The 19,124-nt window shown below is 35.4% G+C and overlaps 1 protein-coding gene across 2 annotated transcripts; it reads right to left on the bottom strand.

Annotated features, from left to right (window-relative positions):
* Positions 1–1,310: 1,310 nt before the first annotated feature.
* LOC129253915 (sorting nexin-21-like) lies at positions 1,311–17,760 on the bottom strand. 2 transcript variants are annotated; one of them, XM_054892349.2, is made up of 3 exons: positions 17,269–17,760; positions 7,420–7,541; positions 1,311–4,312 (listed from the first exon to the last, which is right to left on the bottom strand). In XM_054892349.2, the coding sequence occupies exons 1-3, from the start codon at positions 17,459–17,461 to the stop codon at positions 3,635–3,637; spliced, it is 993 nt and encodes a 330-aa protein (XP_054748324.1). In that variant the 5' UTR covers positions 17,462–17,760; the 3' UTR covers positions 1,311–3,634. The 2 variants fall into 2 exon arrangements, with proteins under 2 accessions (XP_054748324.1, XP_063951315.1); XM_064095245.1 differs by lacking the exon at positions 17,269–17,760 and adding an exon at positions 8,151–8,472.
* Between the last annotated feature and the right edge of the window lie 1,364 nt (positions 17,761–19,124).

Below are 19,124 nucleotides of genomic sequence, written 5' to 3'. Positions count from 1 at the left end.
TGATTAAGTGTTAAAGGAATTAATCCCACTGAGTACCAAATCACCTCACCTGGATAGAGTGCAGCCAATGTGTATCAATTTTTTTGCTGACAGAAATTGATGCCTAAAGTAGGATTTGAAACCATGAGCTTCTAATTGGAAAGAGTTGGGACCCCTAGACCATAATGCTCCCACGCAGTCAGCAAACATTAATTTATTTTCTAACCAGTATGAAGCATGATTTTAAATTGGTAGCTGATCTATCATATCTGCACCTGTCAAACCTGAGCAGCTCCCCCATATTTCATGTAATATAAATTCCATAAATTCTAATTTTTTAAGGGGAATTGATAAAAAAAAACAGAATTCTTACAGATCAGCTATGACATGTGTCAGTTGATCGCAAAAATAAAATCACTTTCATTTTCTTGATGGTATTGCATTTTTACATATGGAGGAGTTTTTCGTCTGTGAGGTCTCAAAATCAAAATTTTATCAAATTCATAATTCCCTTACTCTTGGAAAGATTTTCATCAAACCCTTACCATTACTTTTTTTTCATTTTTTAAAATAAAAACCATCTTGTTGTCAGGGTGAACTTCCCCTTTAACAATGCTTGAACCCTTCAACCTTTGCTCAAAACATTCCTACATCACTGTCAACAGGCAAATGATTAGTATATCCCTGTCCTACTTATTTCCATACGAGTATAATTCAATAGAAAAAATGGTTAATAGAATGGTTGTTCACTGAATTAGGTAATGTTTAAAGAGAATTTCCTTTTATCATGAAAATAACATTGCTTTCACCTGTTACAAATCTGAGTGTTCCAAATAATATAATCTGGAGGTGTAGAATAATAACCCTCTGTCCCCCCCCCCCCCAATCCAAAGCAGTCCAAGGCCTTAGATTCCCTGTCCATTGGCCTTAATGCCCATCTCATTAGCCATGCAGTGTTTTTGTATTTTGTCTGTACCCCCCCCCCCTTTGTGCTGTAATAAAAGAAATCTGCCAATGGAAGAGTGGTCTTTTCCCAAAAAATATTGAAATTTAAAATTTAAGGTCTGAGAGCACCCTGATAAGCTTTTACCTATACTCTTTAAATCCAGGTACCGGATCTCTTTCTAAGGGCGCAAGATTTACTTTTTCAATCATTGAATATAAAAAATTCAAAACCATTCTCAATATACAACATTAGCAGGCCATTGCCTGATTGACAATTATACAAATCATGGAATAAAATGATTTCCAGCTATATAACTGCATGGATTGTAAATTTTATAACTTTTTTACACAAATAATAGTTTAATAACTTTTTTTTTTTTTTGGGGGGGGGGGCATTTAGACTTCATTTGGATGATGTTGCAAGTCCATGCTGTACTTTACAAAGTCAATTGGTACCTATAGTTTTGTGCAATGTTCACCTTGCGAAACATGAGCTACATATACATACAAAGTATTGAGGAAATACTCTCGTATGTAAACTAAAAAGAAGTCTATAGTGATGGTATACATTATATGGATATTAATATACTGACATGATTTATGGATCAAACCTTAAGGCAACTTGTCAAAAGTCTGTAGTACAAATCTTAGCAGGAATCACACTATAACTGTGCTTTGTGTCTTCATGGCAGGTTTTCTTTCAGCAATAAATTTACCCACATTGTGCTGCACTCAACCCAGGTGAGGTGAATGGGTACCCGGTAGGAAGGAATTCCTCGAATGCTCGAGCGCCTGATCAAGGTAGCCGTGCTAAAGCTGGGGTAATAATAACCGATCATGTAAAGAAGGGCCTGCTGGGAGAACAGTTTTCGGAATTGAAGTGGCTACCCTGTGTAGAATATGACATTATTATTATTATTCCTTTGATGAAATCTGAAAATTAGCACATTCACAGGATTTCTGAGGAAAATAGCAGTTCCGACTTTTGACATGGTGTCTATTATATCATAGCAAAAGATTTCATTACACCGTTACCTCAAAAAATACCTACACGTTCATGAACTCTTGACCTGATACAAAGATAGGCCAAGAGTCAGAATACAAAATATGACAAAACATAGCACTCAAGAAGTGATCTTAGAAATACATAGTCAGTAGTTTTGTTTGGTCTCATCCAACATGTAGATAGTCTAATAGTCTACAATAAATTCTTCTCATTGACCCATATTCTGAAGTCGGGTTTAAATTAGACCAGGGTCTAACTCTGTGCTAAAAATATGGGAAGCCAAAAATGTCAAAATTTTGTTCACATTATATGTTTCTTCTGTTTACAGTGTTTTTATCATTCTGCTAAAATGGGAAGAAAACTAATTCAGTTTTTATTCTAACTGACCGCTATGAGTGATCTGAGTAACAAATGAGCTAATAAATTAAACTTGTACTGATCAAGATTTGTTTCATGACTGGCTATCCATAGTTGAGCCACAACTTTAGACCAGTGTTTCAATTAAACCCAACTTAAGAATATGGGCAATTAAAAATTAAACATATTTACCATTTCGTCTAATTTCCACTTCAAAAGGCCACTTCATCTAATATACACACGAACAGCTTTATGAAACGGGCCCCAGGGGCCCGTTTCATAAAGCTGTTCGTAAGTTACGAATGACTTTACGCACGACTGGTGACCCTTTCTTGTGCTATATGATATATCCCTATATAGCTGACTTATGTGTAAGAACATGTTCCAGTCGTTCGTAAAGTTGTGCGTAACTTTACGAACAGCTTTATGAAACACCACCCTGGGAACTGTAACACAAAGGTTTGCGATTGATCGTTTGCTTGATCTTCACTGTTAATTGTACATTGTTGTTTATGCAATCGATTGTGAAAAAAATGATCTACAAAAATTGGTAAGCTTTGAGTTTCGAGCCCCTTGTCTTATACCACTTAGTGTACATGTATATTATTTGATGAATTGTTTATGAATCAAATTTTTCATTTGACGTAGTGGAAATTAGACCACTTGAGTATTAGATTAAATAGACTAAATGGGTATTAGACCAAGTTTGAAGTATAGTGTAGACCAAATTGCAATTAGACCAAATTGAAAGCACATCAAATGAGTGTAGACTACACTTCACAGTTCACAAGGTCTTGTGAAATTAGAAAAAATAAGAAACCAAAGCAAATTTTATTGATAACAACTACATGTACATGTAGCACATTGGTGATTTTAAAACAGCTCAAAGATTGATAGTGGCAGTCATATTGAATAAAAAAATACGTGAAAATCATTACAACACAGAAGGTCCCCATGTAAAATACATGAAGTCTACATGCATGACAGCTGAACTTCTAACATGACTCTAAGATAACCAGAAGCTACCTGACTTCAGCCAAAAAGTTTCCAAATGTCACCAGACAAGAATTGTGCCATTGTACAATTAAGTGTAACTGTAAAGTCTATAGAAATCCATGTACAAATAAATTGTAATCAATTGTATCATATAAAGATCAAACATATTTCTTCTATGTTAACAGCCCCTGTTCTCTACAAAAAAATATCACAGACACGTCTCAGATAAATAACAGTACACATACACGTGGAAAGCATAAAACTTGTTTTACTGACCAACTCTATATACTGCTGTACATGATAATATACAAGATAAAAAATGCAATTAATGACAATGAAAATGGCAGAACTTCATAAATGAGATAGACTTTGCATGACTAATTCCTCTAGTGTGGGCATATCACCTCCCCCTAGTCCAGGCTTGACATAGCGGGACAGCCTGACTTCCAAGTCTCTCTTGTCTTTTTGGAGTCTCCACCTAACCCCAATCAATGTCTGTAGGAGAGGGATCAAGAACGGGTTGGTTTCATCATCACCAATGTCCGACAGCGCCTTCTCGGCGTAGCCAAGCACGTGGGGTTGGCTCTCTAGGCGAGATAGATAAACCACGATGATTGCACAGGATGTTCGGATTGTATCATGGTGCTTTTCCCCGATCATCTTCTCCTGGAGGTGGAGCGCATTCTGTAGGAGAGGCAACGCTTCCTCAAAGTTCTTCTTGGACATGTACCTGTAGGCGCGCCTCAGGTCCTGGTTGTAAAAGAATTCCTGGAACTCCACACTCATGCGGATTTCGTCGTTCTGGAAGGTGTGGCTAAGGTATTGTTCAAAGGCCCTACTGCGCTCCGCAATGAATTGGTGCTTGTAGTTTCCGGTGACTGCCTTCTTGGGGAAGACCACAGACTCCATGGCATGGGGAAAATGCTTCTTGAGGGCACTGTTCAACTCATGGAATTCTGAATATCGCCTCTCGATGATAGCCTGAGATGTGTCTGTTCCTATGGTCCGTAGCACTGCAATGCTGTACAGCTGAAAGAGATAAAAGTGAGGATAAAATGTGATAAAGATTCAATATCAGAGCAAAATTATCAAGTTGAAAATTTCAACCAATAAACTACTGTATTCATTTATTTGAACAGGAAATCGAGAAATTTAGTAGACTTGATGCCTACTTAATAGTGTTCTCAAGTTTTCAATATACGTTGTAACTTTATATGTACAGCATGGAATTTATTTTCAAAACCTTTGGATTTGAAATAACTTATAATCTCACATGTTTATTCTCACATAACAATATAATCATAGTTAAGGCTTCCTCTAGGTGCGATTCTCCGAGGGGGGTATGAAATAATGTATCTGGATAAATCAGTGTCGGGATCAACAATAATATGCAATACCAAAAGAGAAAGCAGATAATGAACTGAAATATAATGCAGTAAAAAAACATGATGAGAAGTTTCGAGTCCAATTATAATTACTCTCATGGCATTGATTTCATGTATAAAGAAGTGAATACGAAAGTAACAGAGTCCAAACAAGACCCATTATTTTGAAACTAAAGAAGGACAAGTGAGACAGCTTCAGACTCAATATCAGGAAACACTATCTGTGAAACCTACTTAAAGCAGGCTTTAAAAGGCAGGTCCCACTTGATACCCCTTTCGGATTGGATGCGACTCAGATATGTCTTATTTCAATTAATGGAAGGTTGAGGACCAGAATAAGCCGCATTATTTTAGTCCTCCTTGGACTTGAACAGCAATCTCAAATAATGCGGCTTATTCATTCTGCTGTTGAAGATCATGTTTCTTAGAGAAACATGATGATAAGCTGTATTATTTCTTTGCTGCACTCATAGAAAATCATGTGGACTATTTCAAAACTCATGAATGCAATTTTTATTGCCAAGCAGCATTATTTTGATCGACATTCAATCTACACTACATGAGGGGTGAATTCATGGAAGGGGGCCTGCCTCACAATGTGGAATTTGCTCAGAGCCATCTGATTCTTGACATACACGTAAATGATGATTAGCATTAATACATGTAGGTAAACTAATGGAATCCCAATAATTCAGGTTCTAAACAATAATAATAATGATTAGTTTACATTTATAAAGCACTTAATACTTTGCATTTCTATATAAGCACTAAATGTAATTATTACTACCCGGTTAATAAGTAATATGTATAACAGAGCTCAACACTAACCAATCTTCTATACTGGGCTGACATGAGCAAGTCAGAATAGTAGTTCACATTTTTTTCCCCTTTTCCAACCTCAAATTGACTATACTATTATCCCAAATGCATGTATAAAGAAAAATATTGAAATACATGTTTATATACTTATTATCTCAATTAATAGATCACTGACTATATAATTTTTATTGGTCGTGTTAGGCCAGTAAATTGGGCCAAACTTAAATGTCCCGGCAGAGATATTAACTGGTCTCTGACTGTCTAGTGAGTGTCATTGATGACCCATGTGTATTGAATACACTGCATATATGAATTTTAGGCTTAATTGACAGCAACAACTGCTCTGACATTTATTCAGAACCGATGAGGCCCTGTTTGAAATAGTATTATAAGTAGACTTATGATGCTATTGCCAATAAAACCAGCATTAAAGCATACATGTATCCTAGCCTTTCTGTGTGAAAAGGGGCCAAGCCATTTCATTCAAAAGCCAAACTAACTGATATACAGGTAAAGGTAACTCTGCCTAAAGTCGACCTTCCCTATGTCGAATAGTCGTTTATTAAAGTCAAATTTCTCCTTAGTCAAGCAGAGTTCTGTGGTCCAATATGATTTGACTAAGGCAGAGTCACCAGTAATATACATGGCTTGTATTTACTAATGGTAAATCTTCTGCCAACTATTAAAAAAATACATTGCAGTGGATCCCACATTGTAAGATACATACATGCAGGCTTACATGTAAGAACAATAAACTGAGTCAACCCTTGTTCATGTTGGTATATAATTTGTGTGTAAAAGTATAAAATTGTTTTCTTCCCTTTACCCTTCACCTCCTTTTTCATAATTTACAAAAGTTTTTTTTCCCCTCAGTTTACATTGAAATCAATCAACATAATACATATCCCAATACTTTTGTGTGTTTTTATCGGTCATTCCATTTTCTCTTTATATAGCATTATCCCCTTAATGATATTTCTGTAATGTGTAGAACCTCGAGTGCTATATTAAAATCTTACTATTATGTTCTTATTATATTTTGTTAATTCGTAGGTATATAATTTAATGTATTTTTCCTTTTTTCTGTTAACTTTGTTAACTTCTGTTATGTGTCTGTTTTACAATGTCTTATCATAATAAACCAAATTGAATTGGTATGCATTTTTTTATGTACGTCATTTGAAATTGGAGACATTCAAATCAGTCCACTGCACAATGGTTAATAATAACTTTTGAATTTGCAATTAACACAAGGTGAACTGGAATGGATGGTACCTCTACCAGTCAGAAAAACAAGCATTATAGATTTCTCTAAAGGCATGCTAGTTCAAGATAAACGCCAGTTGTGGTAACGATCTCAAAATGACTTTTTACAGAATCCAATATAATGACCACCCAAGTGTCTGTTTGTATGAATAAAAAATATGTGCCAAAGGATTCTGGAAGAAATTGTGTAATTGCTGAGAAATAAGCAAAATAAGCAGATTCGGGCACTTCCGTCGGGTCTTTATTCCAGCAATAATAATATACACTGTCCCACGTGTGAGTATCTGTGTTGGCGATCTTCAATGTGATCGCTTTTTAGCTTAGGTTTTTATGATTTCACAAAGTTCAGTTTATGTAAATACCAGATCTAGATCCACAATGATATAGAAATACTTAACCTTGGTGTTACAGACTTTCTCATGAAATCAGTGTTTTACTGCAACTACTTTCATTTAGCTTTAACATCAATAACTCATAAAAACTTGTAAGAATCCCCCTCCAAAAAAAAAGAAGAAGAAGAAGAAATCAATTATGCTTAACAGTTAACAAATGGAACCTTTTTTAACCATTGCTTTTTAAAGTACAGACAGAATGTGAAAGTGGAAAAAGAACTCGACACCACATCTCTGTATATAATTAGTTTCTATTGGTGCCATTAAAACCTACCACAAATTTCTTGTAGCCATCTTTCATCGTCTTGGCCGAGACAACCTCAAAGATCGTCCGTCCAGGAAGGAACTTGTTGGGTTGGAGGTGCTCTTGCCGACTATGGACACTACCTGTGAATCCTAAAGAGGAAGAAAAAGAAGATAAATATGTGTTAAGGGGTTATGAAATACCACCTTTCCTCTTTTCTCCCCTAGTTATACTTAAAAAGGAGGGGGTATCTCCTCTTCCTCTTTGTATATTGTAGTCAAATCTGTCATCTATAAATCAATGTCACATGGATGAGGGGGCAGTGGTCCCCTAACCCTCAAAAAAAAAAGTTTCATGTCCAAGAAAAAAAGGAGAAAAAGAAAGAAAAAGGAAAGAGGGTGAAATACGGTAGGTATTTTCCGGATATCATGTCGAAATCTCATCGCAAAACCAAATTTTGTAAAAAAAAAGGTAAAATTTTTCTCGCTTGCAGTTTCTTAGAAATATAGACCCGTAAAGCATACCTGTCCCCCTCAAAAATTGTTGCTCATTACGATACTGCATCCAATGGTAACTTCCATAGCATGAGGGACAACAGAGCTCTTAGAAGATTATAGACAGAGAAGAACTCATTCCACTTAAGACATCAGTTTTATGTGGCATGAAGTTTATGTAGACAGGGCCTAGACAAAGAAAAACATCATGGCTACATGCAGAAAAGTAAAGTTGAATATTAACAGTACAAATTCATACTGACTTACCATGCATTTCAGACATTGCAACAGCTCAGTTATCTCTTTCAAATACAACTCCTTTCTAAGGAAACAAAGTCTTAATTTTCCACAGCTTCCCAGTTAAAACCTACATCTGATATCAGAATCAAAGATATCCTTCAAGAGGACTAGATTGGTCACAACACAACACCAAGAACAAATTTCAAACTACATGTAATCTACAAAGCACTGGCATTCTCTTGTAACAGGCATTATGAACTGATTCCAACAGAAGCAAGAGCATTTATGAAGGCGAAGATCGACTTTCTGAAACTTTCCTTTCAGCAATGAGCTCTGTAATCAGGAAGGAAGTAAAGACTGGATCAACCTAAATCACATGACTACACCTTACATGAAAAACTATCCGGTACAAGGGTTTTAAAGTGATAACAGATGTCTATGAAAAGTAATGAAAATAGAGCGTTTGATCATCGTCTAGAAGTTTGAAATGTTTCAAGTTGCTGTAAACAGAGTCTAATGGTTAGACTATTATTTGAAATAGATTCATAAAGATACTTGGATCAGTTGTTGAAATAATTTAGGGTCCAAAACCTTTTTAACTAGAAGTAGGGAGAAGAAGGCATTCATGCATGGGGGCAGGTAGGTGATGATGATGCAGTAAAGTAAATGTTACTGTTAGGTTATTACGGTCTGCTCCTCAATTTGCTCCAATACACAATACACTAGGGGGGCGCTAAACAACAAATGCCTTAATATAATTCAAACACATATATCCCATACCATTAAACATCTACTTTTCAAATTGACAGTCTGAGTTTTCAAGCAGCCATAACTTTCTCATCATTATATAATTTCTTTCAAGTGTTTAACTTTCTCTAGTTACCTTTTATCATGTTTCTATACAAATCAATATAGCACACTCTAAAAGTGTACTTAAATCAAAACACAAAACTCATGGGGGTTCAGCTTTTAAAGGAGAAGTTCATCCTTAATGCAGAAAAAAAGGGAGAAATGAAAATCAGTAAAGATTTGATAAAATTCCATCAAAGAATAAGAGTCATGTACTTTTAATGATTTGTGACATCCAAATACATACGAGCTACAGCCCCATTTATCATGTATAAATTCAATTTTCTTTAATATGATTCATGATGAATTGAAAATATTTGTATTGAAGCTGGTTTGAAATGGTACATGCAATGATTCAATGAATGCACTTGTAAGTGAAATCGCTTTCAATTTTCTGAGAAAATTTCATTTTATGGAGTTTACTTCACGTGGCCAATGGGGTACATGTGGTGCTACCCCCCCCCCAAAAAAAAAAAAAAAAATCCATAACTCTGTTGATCTTTGATGAATTTTCAACAAATCTCATTCTTCAGTAATGTGTTTATTTGGGTTTTTTCCGCTTAATTATAAAAACCAACCTCATGGCAGGGGTGAACTTCCCCTTTAAACCACTTCCACAGTGTCATTTCTTCATGAATGAAACAAAAACAAGGAAATGGCTAAAAATGCCAGGTGGATTGGATAATGACTCAATGTTATCATTCAAAACCATTTCCTGAATTATTATTTTTTGTTGAAGCAAGCAAGCAAAATTCTTGACATTTTCGTTACAAATATCCAATCTAGTGATAGATTTTTACATAATATTCAGAAAATGATATCGATATCTCATCTTTCTCTTTTTCCTATTCTCTTTTTTTTCTTGGTAGTGAAAGAGCCCTCCCAAGCCCCCCCCCCTCCCATCGGTACACCAGTGAGTTTGACTCTACAGCTTTAGACCCCATTCTCATCTACCTCCTTGAACTGGTTTTCCTCAAACCAAAAAAAAAAACAGTTTAAGAGATCACTACACTAGCGTTCTCATCTCCTAAAGTGGTTTAAAGGGATGGTCCAGGCTGGAAAAATTTATATCTCAATAAATAGAGTAAAATTCACAGAGCAAAATGCTGAAAATTTGATCAAAATCGGATAAGAAATAACAAAGTTATTGAATTTTAAACTAAGATTTGCATTATACCGGTGAAACAGTTTTAGGTATGTCTTTATGAATATTCATTAGGTGGGCTGATGATGTCATATCCCCACTTTTTCTTTTGTATTTTATTATATGAAATTAGGTTTATTAAAAAAAAAATTACCAAGAACTAAAACAATTGCATTGACAACTGATTAAGTGCATTAGTTATTTATTGCTGCAACTTATTTCATCATAATGGAGACACATCATTTACATATGTAGTAACATAAGAAAAAGGAATTTGGGGATGTGACATGATCAGCCCACCTAATGAATATTCATGATGACGTGCATATAACTATTTTCACAAAATATTGCTAAATTTTAAAATTCAATAACTTTGTTACTCGATTTTGATGAAATTTTTAGCATTTTGCTCGGTGAATTTTACACTATTTATTTAGATATAAATATTTTCAGCCCGGATCTCCCTTTAATAAAATTTAAAAAATAATAGCTGGATTTATAAAGCGTTTTTTGCCTGAGTATACAAATGCCCTGCTTCACTTAAAGTGGTCTTGTTGCTATGGGAATGCCCTCAGTGGGGTCACGTTTTGCATGAAATTTGAAACTGCAGCGTACACACAGCATGCACACACTCTCAGACTTCCATGTAAAGATAGCTTCCTGAAGAACAAATTGTGGCCTCACCTAAACTTAAACCAGTTTAACGAGGCAAAGTGGTCTTAAAAACTCCACCAACAATGAACATCAATCTTGAAATCACCCATTTTGTTGGTTAAATGGGGCTACAAGTACATGGTTAAAAGCCCTATAATAAGGCATAAACAAATACAAAACAAATCCCTATTTTTTTTCTCAAAGTAACCCACATGTACATGTACCTCTATTTGCCAATTAATGTCACTGGCTGGAGCATGCAATGTTCAATATGTTCCATAATTTTTATAATTATTGTCAGGGAAGTGTACAGCCACAATTCATAATTTATGCAAGGCAGGCCGAGTGTTAACTCATTACTTGTGGTAGGAATGTCATAACAATATTGATTTATTGAAATGACCACAACAATGTGACTCATAATCAAGGAAATCCTTCCTTTTTAGAAAATGTTCATGACATCATCAACAATGAAAGTGAAACTTGTTTCAAAACCCCGAGGTTCAAGTGAAAAGTTGATTTAAAGGGAGAGTTGGTAGACTGTAATGTAGAAGTGTACTTAGTTTTAATATTAAAGGTGGGCTATACAGGGTCCGGTCAAAAAAGAGAGATGACCAATTTTATTAAATGTATCAAAATGCTAAGGAGAACACCCTTTTTCCTGTTTCAAAACCCTGAGGTTCAAGTGAAAAGTTGATATTTAAAGGAAGAGTTGGTAGGCTGTAATGTAGAAATGTAGTTAGTTTTAATATTAGAGGTGGGCTATACAGGGTCATAAAAGGGTGATGGTGATGACTGATTTTGTTAAATGAGGTATCAAAATGCTAAGGAGAACACCCTTTTTCCTGTAAGCTGGTGCCCTAAGCAAACTGAAACATCATCATTTTGTACCCTACCTCTATCAATATTGATATAAAATATGAGAACATAATTTTTTTTTAATGTATCTAGAAAAAAGAGTTATGTACATTGTCAAATCTTTGAGTTTGTATCATTTTATGTGAGCAGCTATCAGATCCATTTTCAATAAATCATGGTGTTTAACCTTTAAATAGAAAAGTATAATGTGCCTGATACACTTAATGTACTCATAAAAATTATTTTCAATTGTGAAAAGAATTTCACTTTAACAAATTAGGGCATATAATGGGGAAGTTGCCAATATGTGCATTCAGTAAACAAAAACAAAAAGAAGCAAAAAAGTACTTGAAATTGATGTGGACATCCCCCTTTTTTTTTATAAAGGTCAGGTCCACTCCAAAAAAATGTTGATTCGAATAAATAGAAAAAAAATCTAATTAGCAAGCGCTGAAAATTTCATCAATATCAGATGCAAAATAAGAAAGGTATGACATTTTAAAATTTCCCTTATTTTTCACAAAACAGTGATATGTACAACTCAGTGATGATGGCCCTCAATCACTATTTCTTTTGTTTTTTATTGATCGTGACATTTTGAAGAAGAAAAAATAGACAAAGAATTAGAAAGTTATGAATGTTTGAAAATGAGATGACTAACATGATGCAAATTTCAAATTGGCAACTCAATGCAAGCCCATTGCCTTTCTTCTTCTCTTCTTCGAGTTTGGTTTGGCTGGCAACCAGTCGAAAAATTACTATTTTTGCCAAGTGCTTTTCAGAGCTTTTTTCTTTATTTGAAAGGATGAATAGCTTCTTTCTCCTTAATTTTTTTCAATTAATGTTCTATTATTTTTTTTTCTTTTCCTCTTTTTAAGGCCTGTCATATACCAAATGTTGTGATTACAATTTTCTGCAACTTTTTTAAACAAATCATTATTTGTCAAAATTTTTGTTCAACTTCTATATTTTTATTCCAAAAAAAAAAAAAAAAGTTCACTTGGATATGGTTCCCTTTTACAGTATATTCACATTATCATCACAGACTGCACATAACTATGAGCTAAATGAGCCAAGTTTAAATTTATTGCAAAAAAATAAGTAATTGGGGTGCAAACATCCATACTGATATAATTTTTGTACAGGTAAAAACTGCTACAAATCTCCCCTTAAGTTTAATCTTGTCAATATCAATATTCCTTAATTTTTTGTTTGTGTATGTATAGCTATTGTAGTATCTATTATTGATATATTTAATGTATGTCATTGTATTTATGGTACCGTAATTCATTCTTAACTTAACTATTCCAGCTGTTGGATTAATAAGCATCATTGCTTTTATTATTGTTATTATTACTCTGTATTTCCATCTTTAGTAGGCTGGTTTACCGAACTTGTAATTTGTAATATGATTGATAATACTTTACACAATACATTTTCATTCTTGAATGTTAAATGTTCAATTATATCAATGTATGTTACTTAAAGTAGGAGTGGGCTATACATGGGTCAAAAATACTTTTTTTGTAATTTCAATATGACAACAGTTTTTTTTTATTCCTTTTAATGTATCTTAACATGAAATGACAATATATTTTGTCTCGGGTCCGAGAAAAAAGTGTGCCGGGCCAAAATCCAAAATGGCCGCCAAAACCCCCAAAAATCACAGTTTTGGCCACAACTTTTTTATTTGGTGGTCAATTTCTCTGGTTTTGGTGTCTATTCATATGTTTTGGGGGGCAGGCAATTTGTTTTTCCCATAATTAGTACTTTTAAACCATTATTTGTAGAGTTAAAAGGTAATTATACCTAAATTTTCCCATTTTTGTAGCCTTTTTTCAGCCAAAAAGTAGGTTTTATCATCCTGGGGTTCTGGGATATTAGATGGTACGAGGTCAACAATATCAAGCAGCTTCATATAGCTATATTGCTTTTATTCCTCCACTTTGGGTTTTACGGATATTTGTGAAATATATCTTATTAAATAAAAAAATGTCAATTATCCATTGGGGCTATACAGTATACATATGTACAATGTAGTGTACATACATACTGCACTGCATAAATGCATTGGCCACCATGACAGATAACAAGGCTTGTATAAACTATAGTGTCATAGAAATGAGCTCTCAGGCTTAGAATTAGATGCCTCAGAAATTGAAGATATGTTTTGTCTCAGAAATTGAGGACATGTTTTGTCAAATATGCTAATTCAGGGGGCGGAGAGAGGTAATTTACACTGTAGCTATTCTGGGCCCCGTTGCATAAAAATTTACCATTATGTTAACTTAACTTAATGGTAACTTGCATGCAATCCTTTATTCTGATTGGCGGTTGATCAGCGTTACCATGATACTAGTAGTTACCTGACCCCATAAACATAGGCCAGTTAGACACCAGAACCAGGTTAAAAAAAAGCCTCCAAATGAAGAAGATATGGCTAAAAATGTGATGTACGTATATACATGTATGTGATATTTACATGTAAGTGTAATTTAATTTGCTGGTTTCACCATGTACATCAGCTGACAAGGAATCAAATTCACAATCTAATTCTAAACCTTTGAAGCTCATTTCTATGACACTATAGTTTATATACAGGCCTTGTCATATGCCATGGTGGTCAATGCATGGATATATGCAGTGTAGTATGTACAGTGCATTGTATATGGATAAATGACATTTTCTTTTATTTGATAAGATATATTTCACAAATATCCGTAAAACCCAAAGTGGAGGAATAAAAGCAATATAGCTACATGAAGCTGCTTGCTATTGTTGACCTCGTACCATCTAATATCCCAGAACCCCAGGATGATAAAACCCACTTTTTGGCTGAAAAAAGGCTACAAAAATGGGAAAATTTAGGTATAACCTTTTAACTCTAAAAATAATGGTTTAAAAGTACTAATTATAGGAAAAACGAATTGCCTGCCCCCCAAAACATATGAATAGACACCAAAACCAGAGAAAATGACCACCAAATAAAAAAGTTGTGGCCAAAACTGTGATTTTGGGGGGTTTGGGCGGCCATTTTGGATTTTGGCCCGGCACACTTTTTTCTCGGACCCGAGACAAAAAATATTGTCATTTCATGTTGAGATAAGGTAAAAGGAACACAAAAAAACTGTTCCCACAGTAAAACAAAAAATCACCCATTTATAGCCCACTCCTACTTAAAGGAGAATGAAACCCTTGAAACCAGCTGAATCCATATCAAAGAGAAAAATCAAAGAAACACATTGTTGAAAGTTTGAGAAAGATTGAATGAATAATAAGAAAGTTATGAGCATTTGAATATTGAGATCACTAATGCCATGTAGATCCTCACATTGGCAATGCGACCAAGATCTGTGATGTCACACACGTACAACTCCCTCATTACTTTAGTACTTATTTCACTTATATTCTCACTTTTATAGAGTCTATCACAAGGTGAGGTCTTCTCTCTATGAGAGGACAAGTACAGAGGTTTCACAACATTATATCATTGATGAATCGTTTGTCATATGATTAGAATGAGCAAAAAGAGATGTTTTTGGGTATATTTTCAGTGTCCAAAAGGGGAGAGTTGTTCATCTGTGACATCATAGATCTTGGTCGCATTGCCAATGGGAGGATCTCCATAGCATTAGTGATCTCGGCATTCAAATGCTCATAACTCTTCTATTGCTAGACCTATTTTACTCAAACTTTTGTTGATCCTATTCTTTGATTTTTCTGCTTTCACAAAAGCTAACTTGCTCCAAGAGTTTCATTCTCCTTTAATTTTTTTGTTGTAAAGCGCTTAGAAACACAGTGTATTAAGCTCTATATACATGTAGATAGTAAATACATTATTATGATTAATAAATTTTTGGAGGATTGTGGTAAAACTTCTTTCCAATTTACAGTACATGTATATTCTAAAGAATATATGTGATGCATGGATATTCCATTGCCACCATATCTGTAATAAAGACCAATTTTCCAGTGCATGCATGTACAGCTGGGCCACTCATCAATACCTTGACTATATTAGATGATGAGCAAAACAGCCCTATGTGTACAAAGGCTACAGTCAACTGTAGGCTCAATAACTTTGAATGAAATACAAGATACCTATGGGTACCCCCCACCAAAAAAAAATTATGAATAGGCCTAAATCAAATTTCAATGAGGTGATGGTAACTTTAAATCTATTTTCAAAGCTAAGTTACAAACATTCATAGACCATTTTGTAAATGAAAAATGCTAAATTAATGGTAAAAATCAAGAACACTTTTTGTGCCCTGTACAGAGTGTAATAATGACTTCAGTCCATGGAGCATTCACGGGTTCATTACATGACGCCGCGCACAGAAAAATCAAGCCATAGAAGTTGTGTGCTATGGACGCCAGAAGTGGCGTCACAGCATGCGCGACCCACTAGTTCAAAATCCACTGCCAAACGCGGTTCATGGTGCAAGGTTAGTATACTAATACTAACCTCGCACTAGTGTGAGTGGTGTAACATTAGTTAAGCAAGAGAAGCAGTCTAGCAGAAACACTGACAAAACAAAGACTGAACTACTGTAAAGCTGTAAATTTACTTCATTGTCTTTCGCTTGGCGACAGCACGCAAACCGCGCGGTTCGCATGCTGTCGCCAAGCGAAAGACAATGAAATCGAGATGGCGACGTAAACACGGTGGCAAGTTTTCCCAGTCTTTTCATAACATTTTTCTTGTTTTTTGAATGAATTTTAGTTTAAAAATGAAATCAATATCGTACTCGTAGAAATGTCAGAAATGAAGTTGTATCCCATGTACATACATTTAGGGCTAGATCTTTTAGAAGTAGAAATCGTGGGGGCGAAAGTTTAAGGTTTTTCGGCGGTACATGCAGATGAATGGGAAGCAATTCCTGGCTCCGTTGAGAGTAAGCATACGTTAGTAAATGTTTTTTACTCTCTAGTCTAGGAGCCTCCTGGCTACTCAGACATGGCAGGAGCGCATGCACCGCTTTATTATTATGGCAAGTTCCCCCAAGTCTGCGCAGTCCCCCTTGTCTGCGCACACGCGTATTTGCGCGATTCTAGTAAAAGAAGATACGCAATGAACACAGACTTTACACATGCAATACATAGACAGGTATTCATTAAAAAATCTGACTCAAAATGGTGGAAAAATGATGAAATTTGGGCATTTCATGTGACGGCCTCAAAATGCAGCCTTTCTCATCAAAATCCCTGAATCGTGTGCAAAGTGAATGAGTGCGCAGACATGGGGTAGCCTACCGTTTTTTTTTCAATCTGAAAATGACTGCCCGAGGTTTTTTCAAGAAAATCCTATATTTTCTTTCATTTTTCAATGAGAAATTTGGTACACTTAGTACTCATGATAATTTAAGGAACCTTATTAACTGAAAGATTTTGTGAAATAAGAAATCCATGTGAAATCTTAACTCAAATTGTTAGGTGCGCAGACTTGGGGCCCACCATCATACCATTAGAGCAATTGCAGCATCAGAAGAAAGCAGTAAAATACACACACAAAGAGAAGTGAAAAATATCATAAGGCCAAAAATTTCTCATACATCTGTTGAGATGACTCATTAGTGTAATAATACACTTAGTCAGCCACAGCACAGCCACCAGCAACTAAGCGGAAAATCAACTCACCAATGCCCGAACGCACCCCGATAAGAGTTCCATCATCATCTGTTGGACTCTGCAGAGTTAAATGTCCATTGAACTCCAAATCTAAATCTTCATCGCCAAGCTCACTATCCGACGTGGCTGAACTGACTGGGTCGTCGATACTGATGTCGCATTCGATCTTTTTCTTCGGACTTGGAGCAGCCATTATGGTCATTTAGATTACCATCGAATCTGCTTTGAACATGACCGGCTTTCGGACATTTTTCCTGCTCGTGGATCAGACTATGTTTAATGAGATGCCATTTTACCGAGGCGGCGTCATCGCTTCGTGAATCCCAGCGCAGCCCATCCTCTTCACATGTAGCTCTGCTGGCCGCTCCCAGCCCCTGGTCCTCGCACGCGGGCCCCAGGTCCGGTCCCGCATGCGATCCTCGCCGCGCCCTCGACTCAGGGGCCTCGGCCACACCCTTCCCCCGGGCGACCACGCCCCCTTTACGACCAATCTCTCAGGATAAAGTTGCAGGGTGAAATTACTAACCCCCTCCTCTCAATGCCCTTCCCCTAGCTACCTTAATAGTAAAAACAAAAAATAATAATTAAAGCATTGTGCCCCCTTGTACAAAAAGTGCCCCATTTTGAACTTTAAATATTAAGCGAATACGTGCTTGACAGTCAACATAATTCAATATGAACCAGTGGAAAACACCTCACATTTTATTAAAATATATATATGCGAAGAGTGAGGTGATAACGCAATATATGTTCCCTCACTTTTTGATGAATTTTGGGCCTATCCAACATATCTTGACTTATCAATCACCAACTCATCATTTGATGCGCATGCTCTGACTTATTGTTACAGCTAGGGAAATATTTTTATACAGATGCGGGAATGAAATAGAGTTAAGATGGAAAATTTGAGGGATGTAATATCAGTCATTCATGTCATTCATTAAAAAAATTTGTAAATACATGTACAGGGGCAGTGCTATGATTTTTTTTGTTAGAGGAGCAAGATGACTTTCAGCTGATGTCATTTTCTCTCAATTGAATAATAGGGGTACTATAGAATTACAAGGCCCTAGATCTCTCTTTATTACCCCTTTTCTTTTTTTGTTCCTTTTCTCTTTTTTTCAGTTCTTCACCAGTGGCATACAGATAGGGGGGCTTGGTGACACCCCCCCACCAAAAAAAAATCTTTTCACAACCAAGAAAGAAAGAGTAAAGCAAAGGAAAGGAAAGAGAGAAGGATCAAATATATTATTTTCTGAACACAAATGACAAAAATCTATTACAAATTTGTAGTAAAAATGTTGAAAGTTTTGCCAGGCTCATTATGCCACTGCTTTTCACTACTATACAATCACAGGGAAGGGTGCTGTCCCTTGCCCCATGACAGCACCTGCAAATTAGGCCTACTCACAAGGAAAACAAACATTCACCGAAACAATACATACAACCGTTATGAATGGACCATTTCAATTCTTTTCAATATTTTAACCTTAGCAATAATTTTGCCTATAATTCTAAATCACATAATTATGTTAAATGCATTTGAAAGATTATGAAGTTCATTGCAAAAGATCCAATAAATGACGCACTTAGATTAAACCTTGGGGTGTAATACAAGGAAACGTACACAAAAAATAATATTTTTCAACCGAGTGTAACTTTTTGTACATGGTTTGTCAACGACTTACAGTAGTGCTTAATTATATCATTGTTTGTTTTATGTAACAGTATCAAGATTGATGTCTAAAGACCAGTTCGTAGTTACTTCATGGACAATTTTGGTCAAATTACCTTTCATTTCTTTCATTGAGATAGGCAGATTTCAAAGCAAGATATTATGTAAGGATGCCTTACATAGCAGGATG

Source organism: Lytechinus pictus, chromosome 2 (genome assembly GCF_037042905.1).
Source record: "Lytechinus pictus isolate F3 Inbred chromosome 2, Lp3.0, whole genome shotgun sequence".
NCBI classification, from domain to species: Eukaryota; Metazoa; Echinodermata; class Echinoidea; order Temnopleuroida; family Toxopneustidae; genus Lytechinus; species Lytechinus pictus.
Note: the sequence above shows the minus strand (reverse complement) of the source record. Positions and strands in the feature narration are given on the sequence as shown.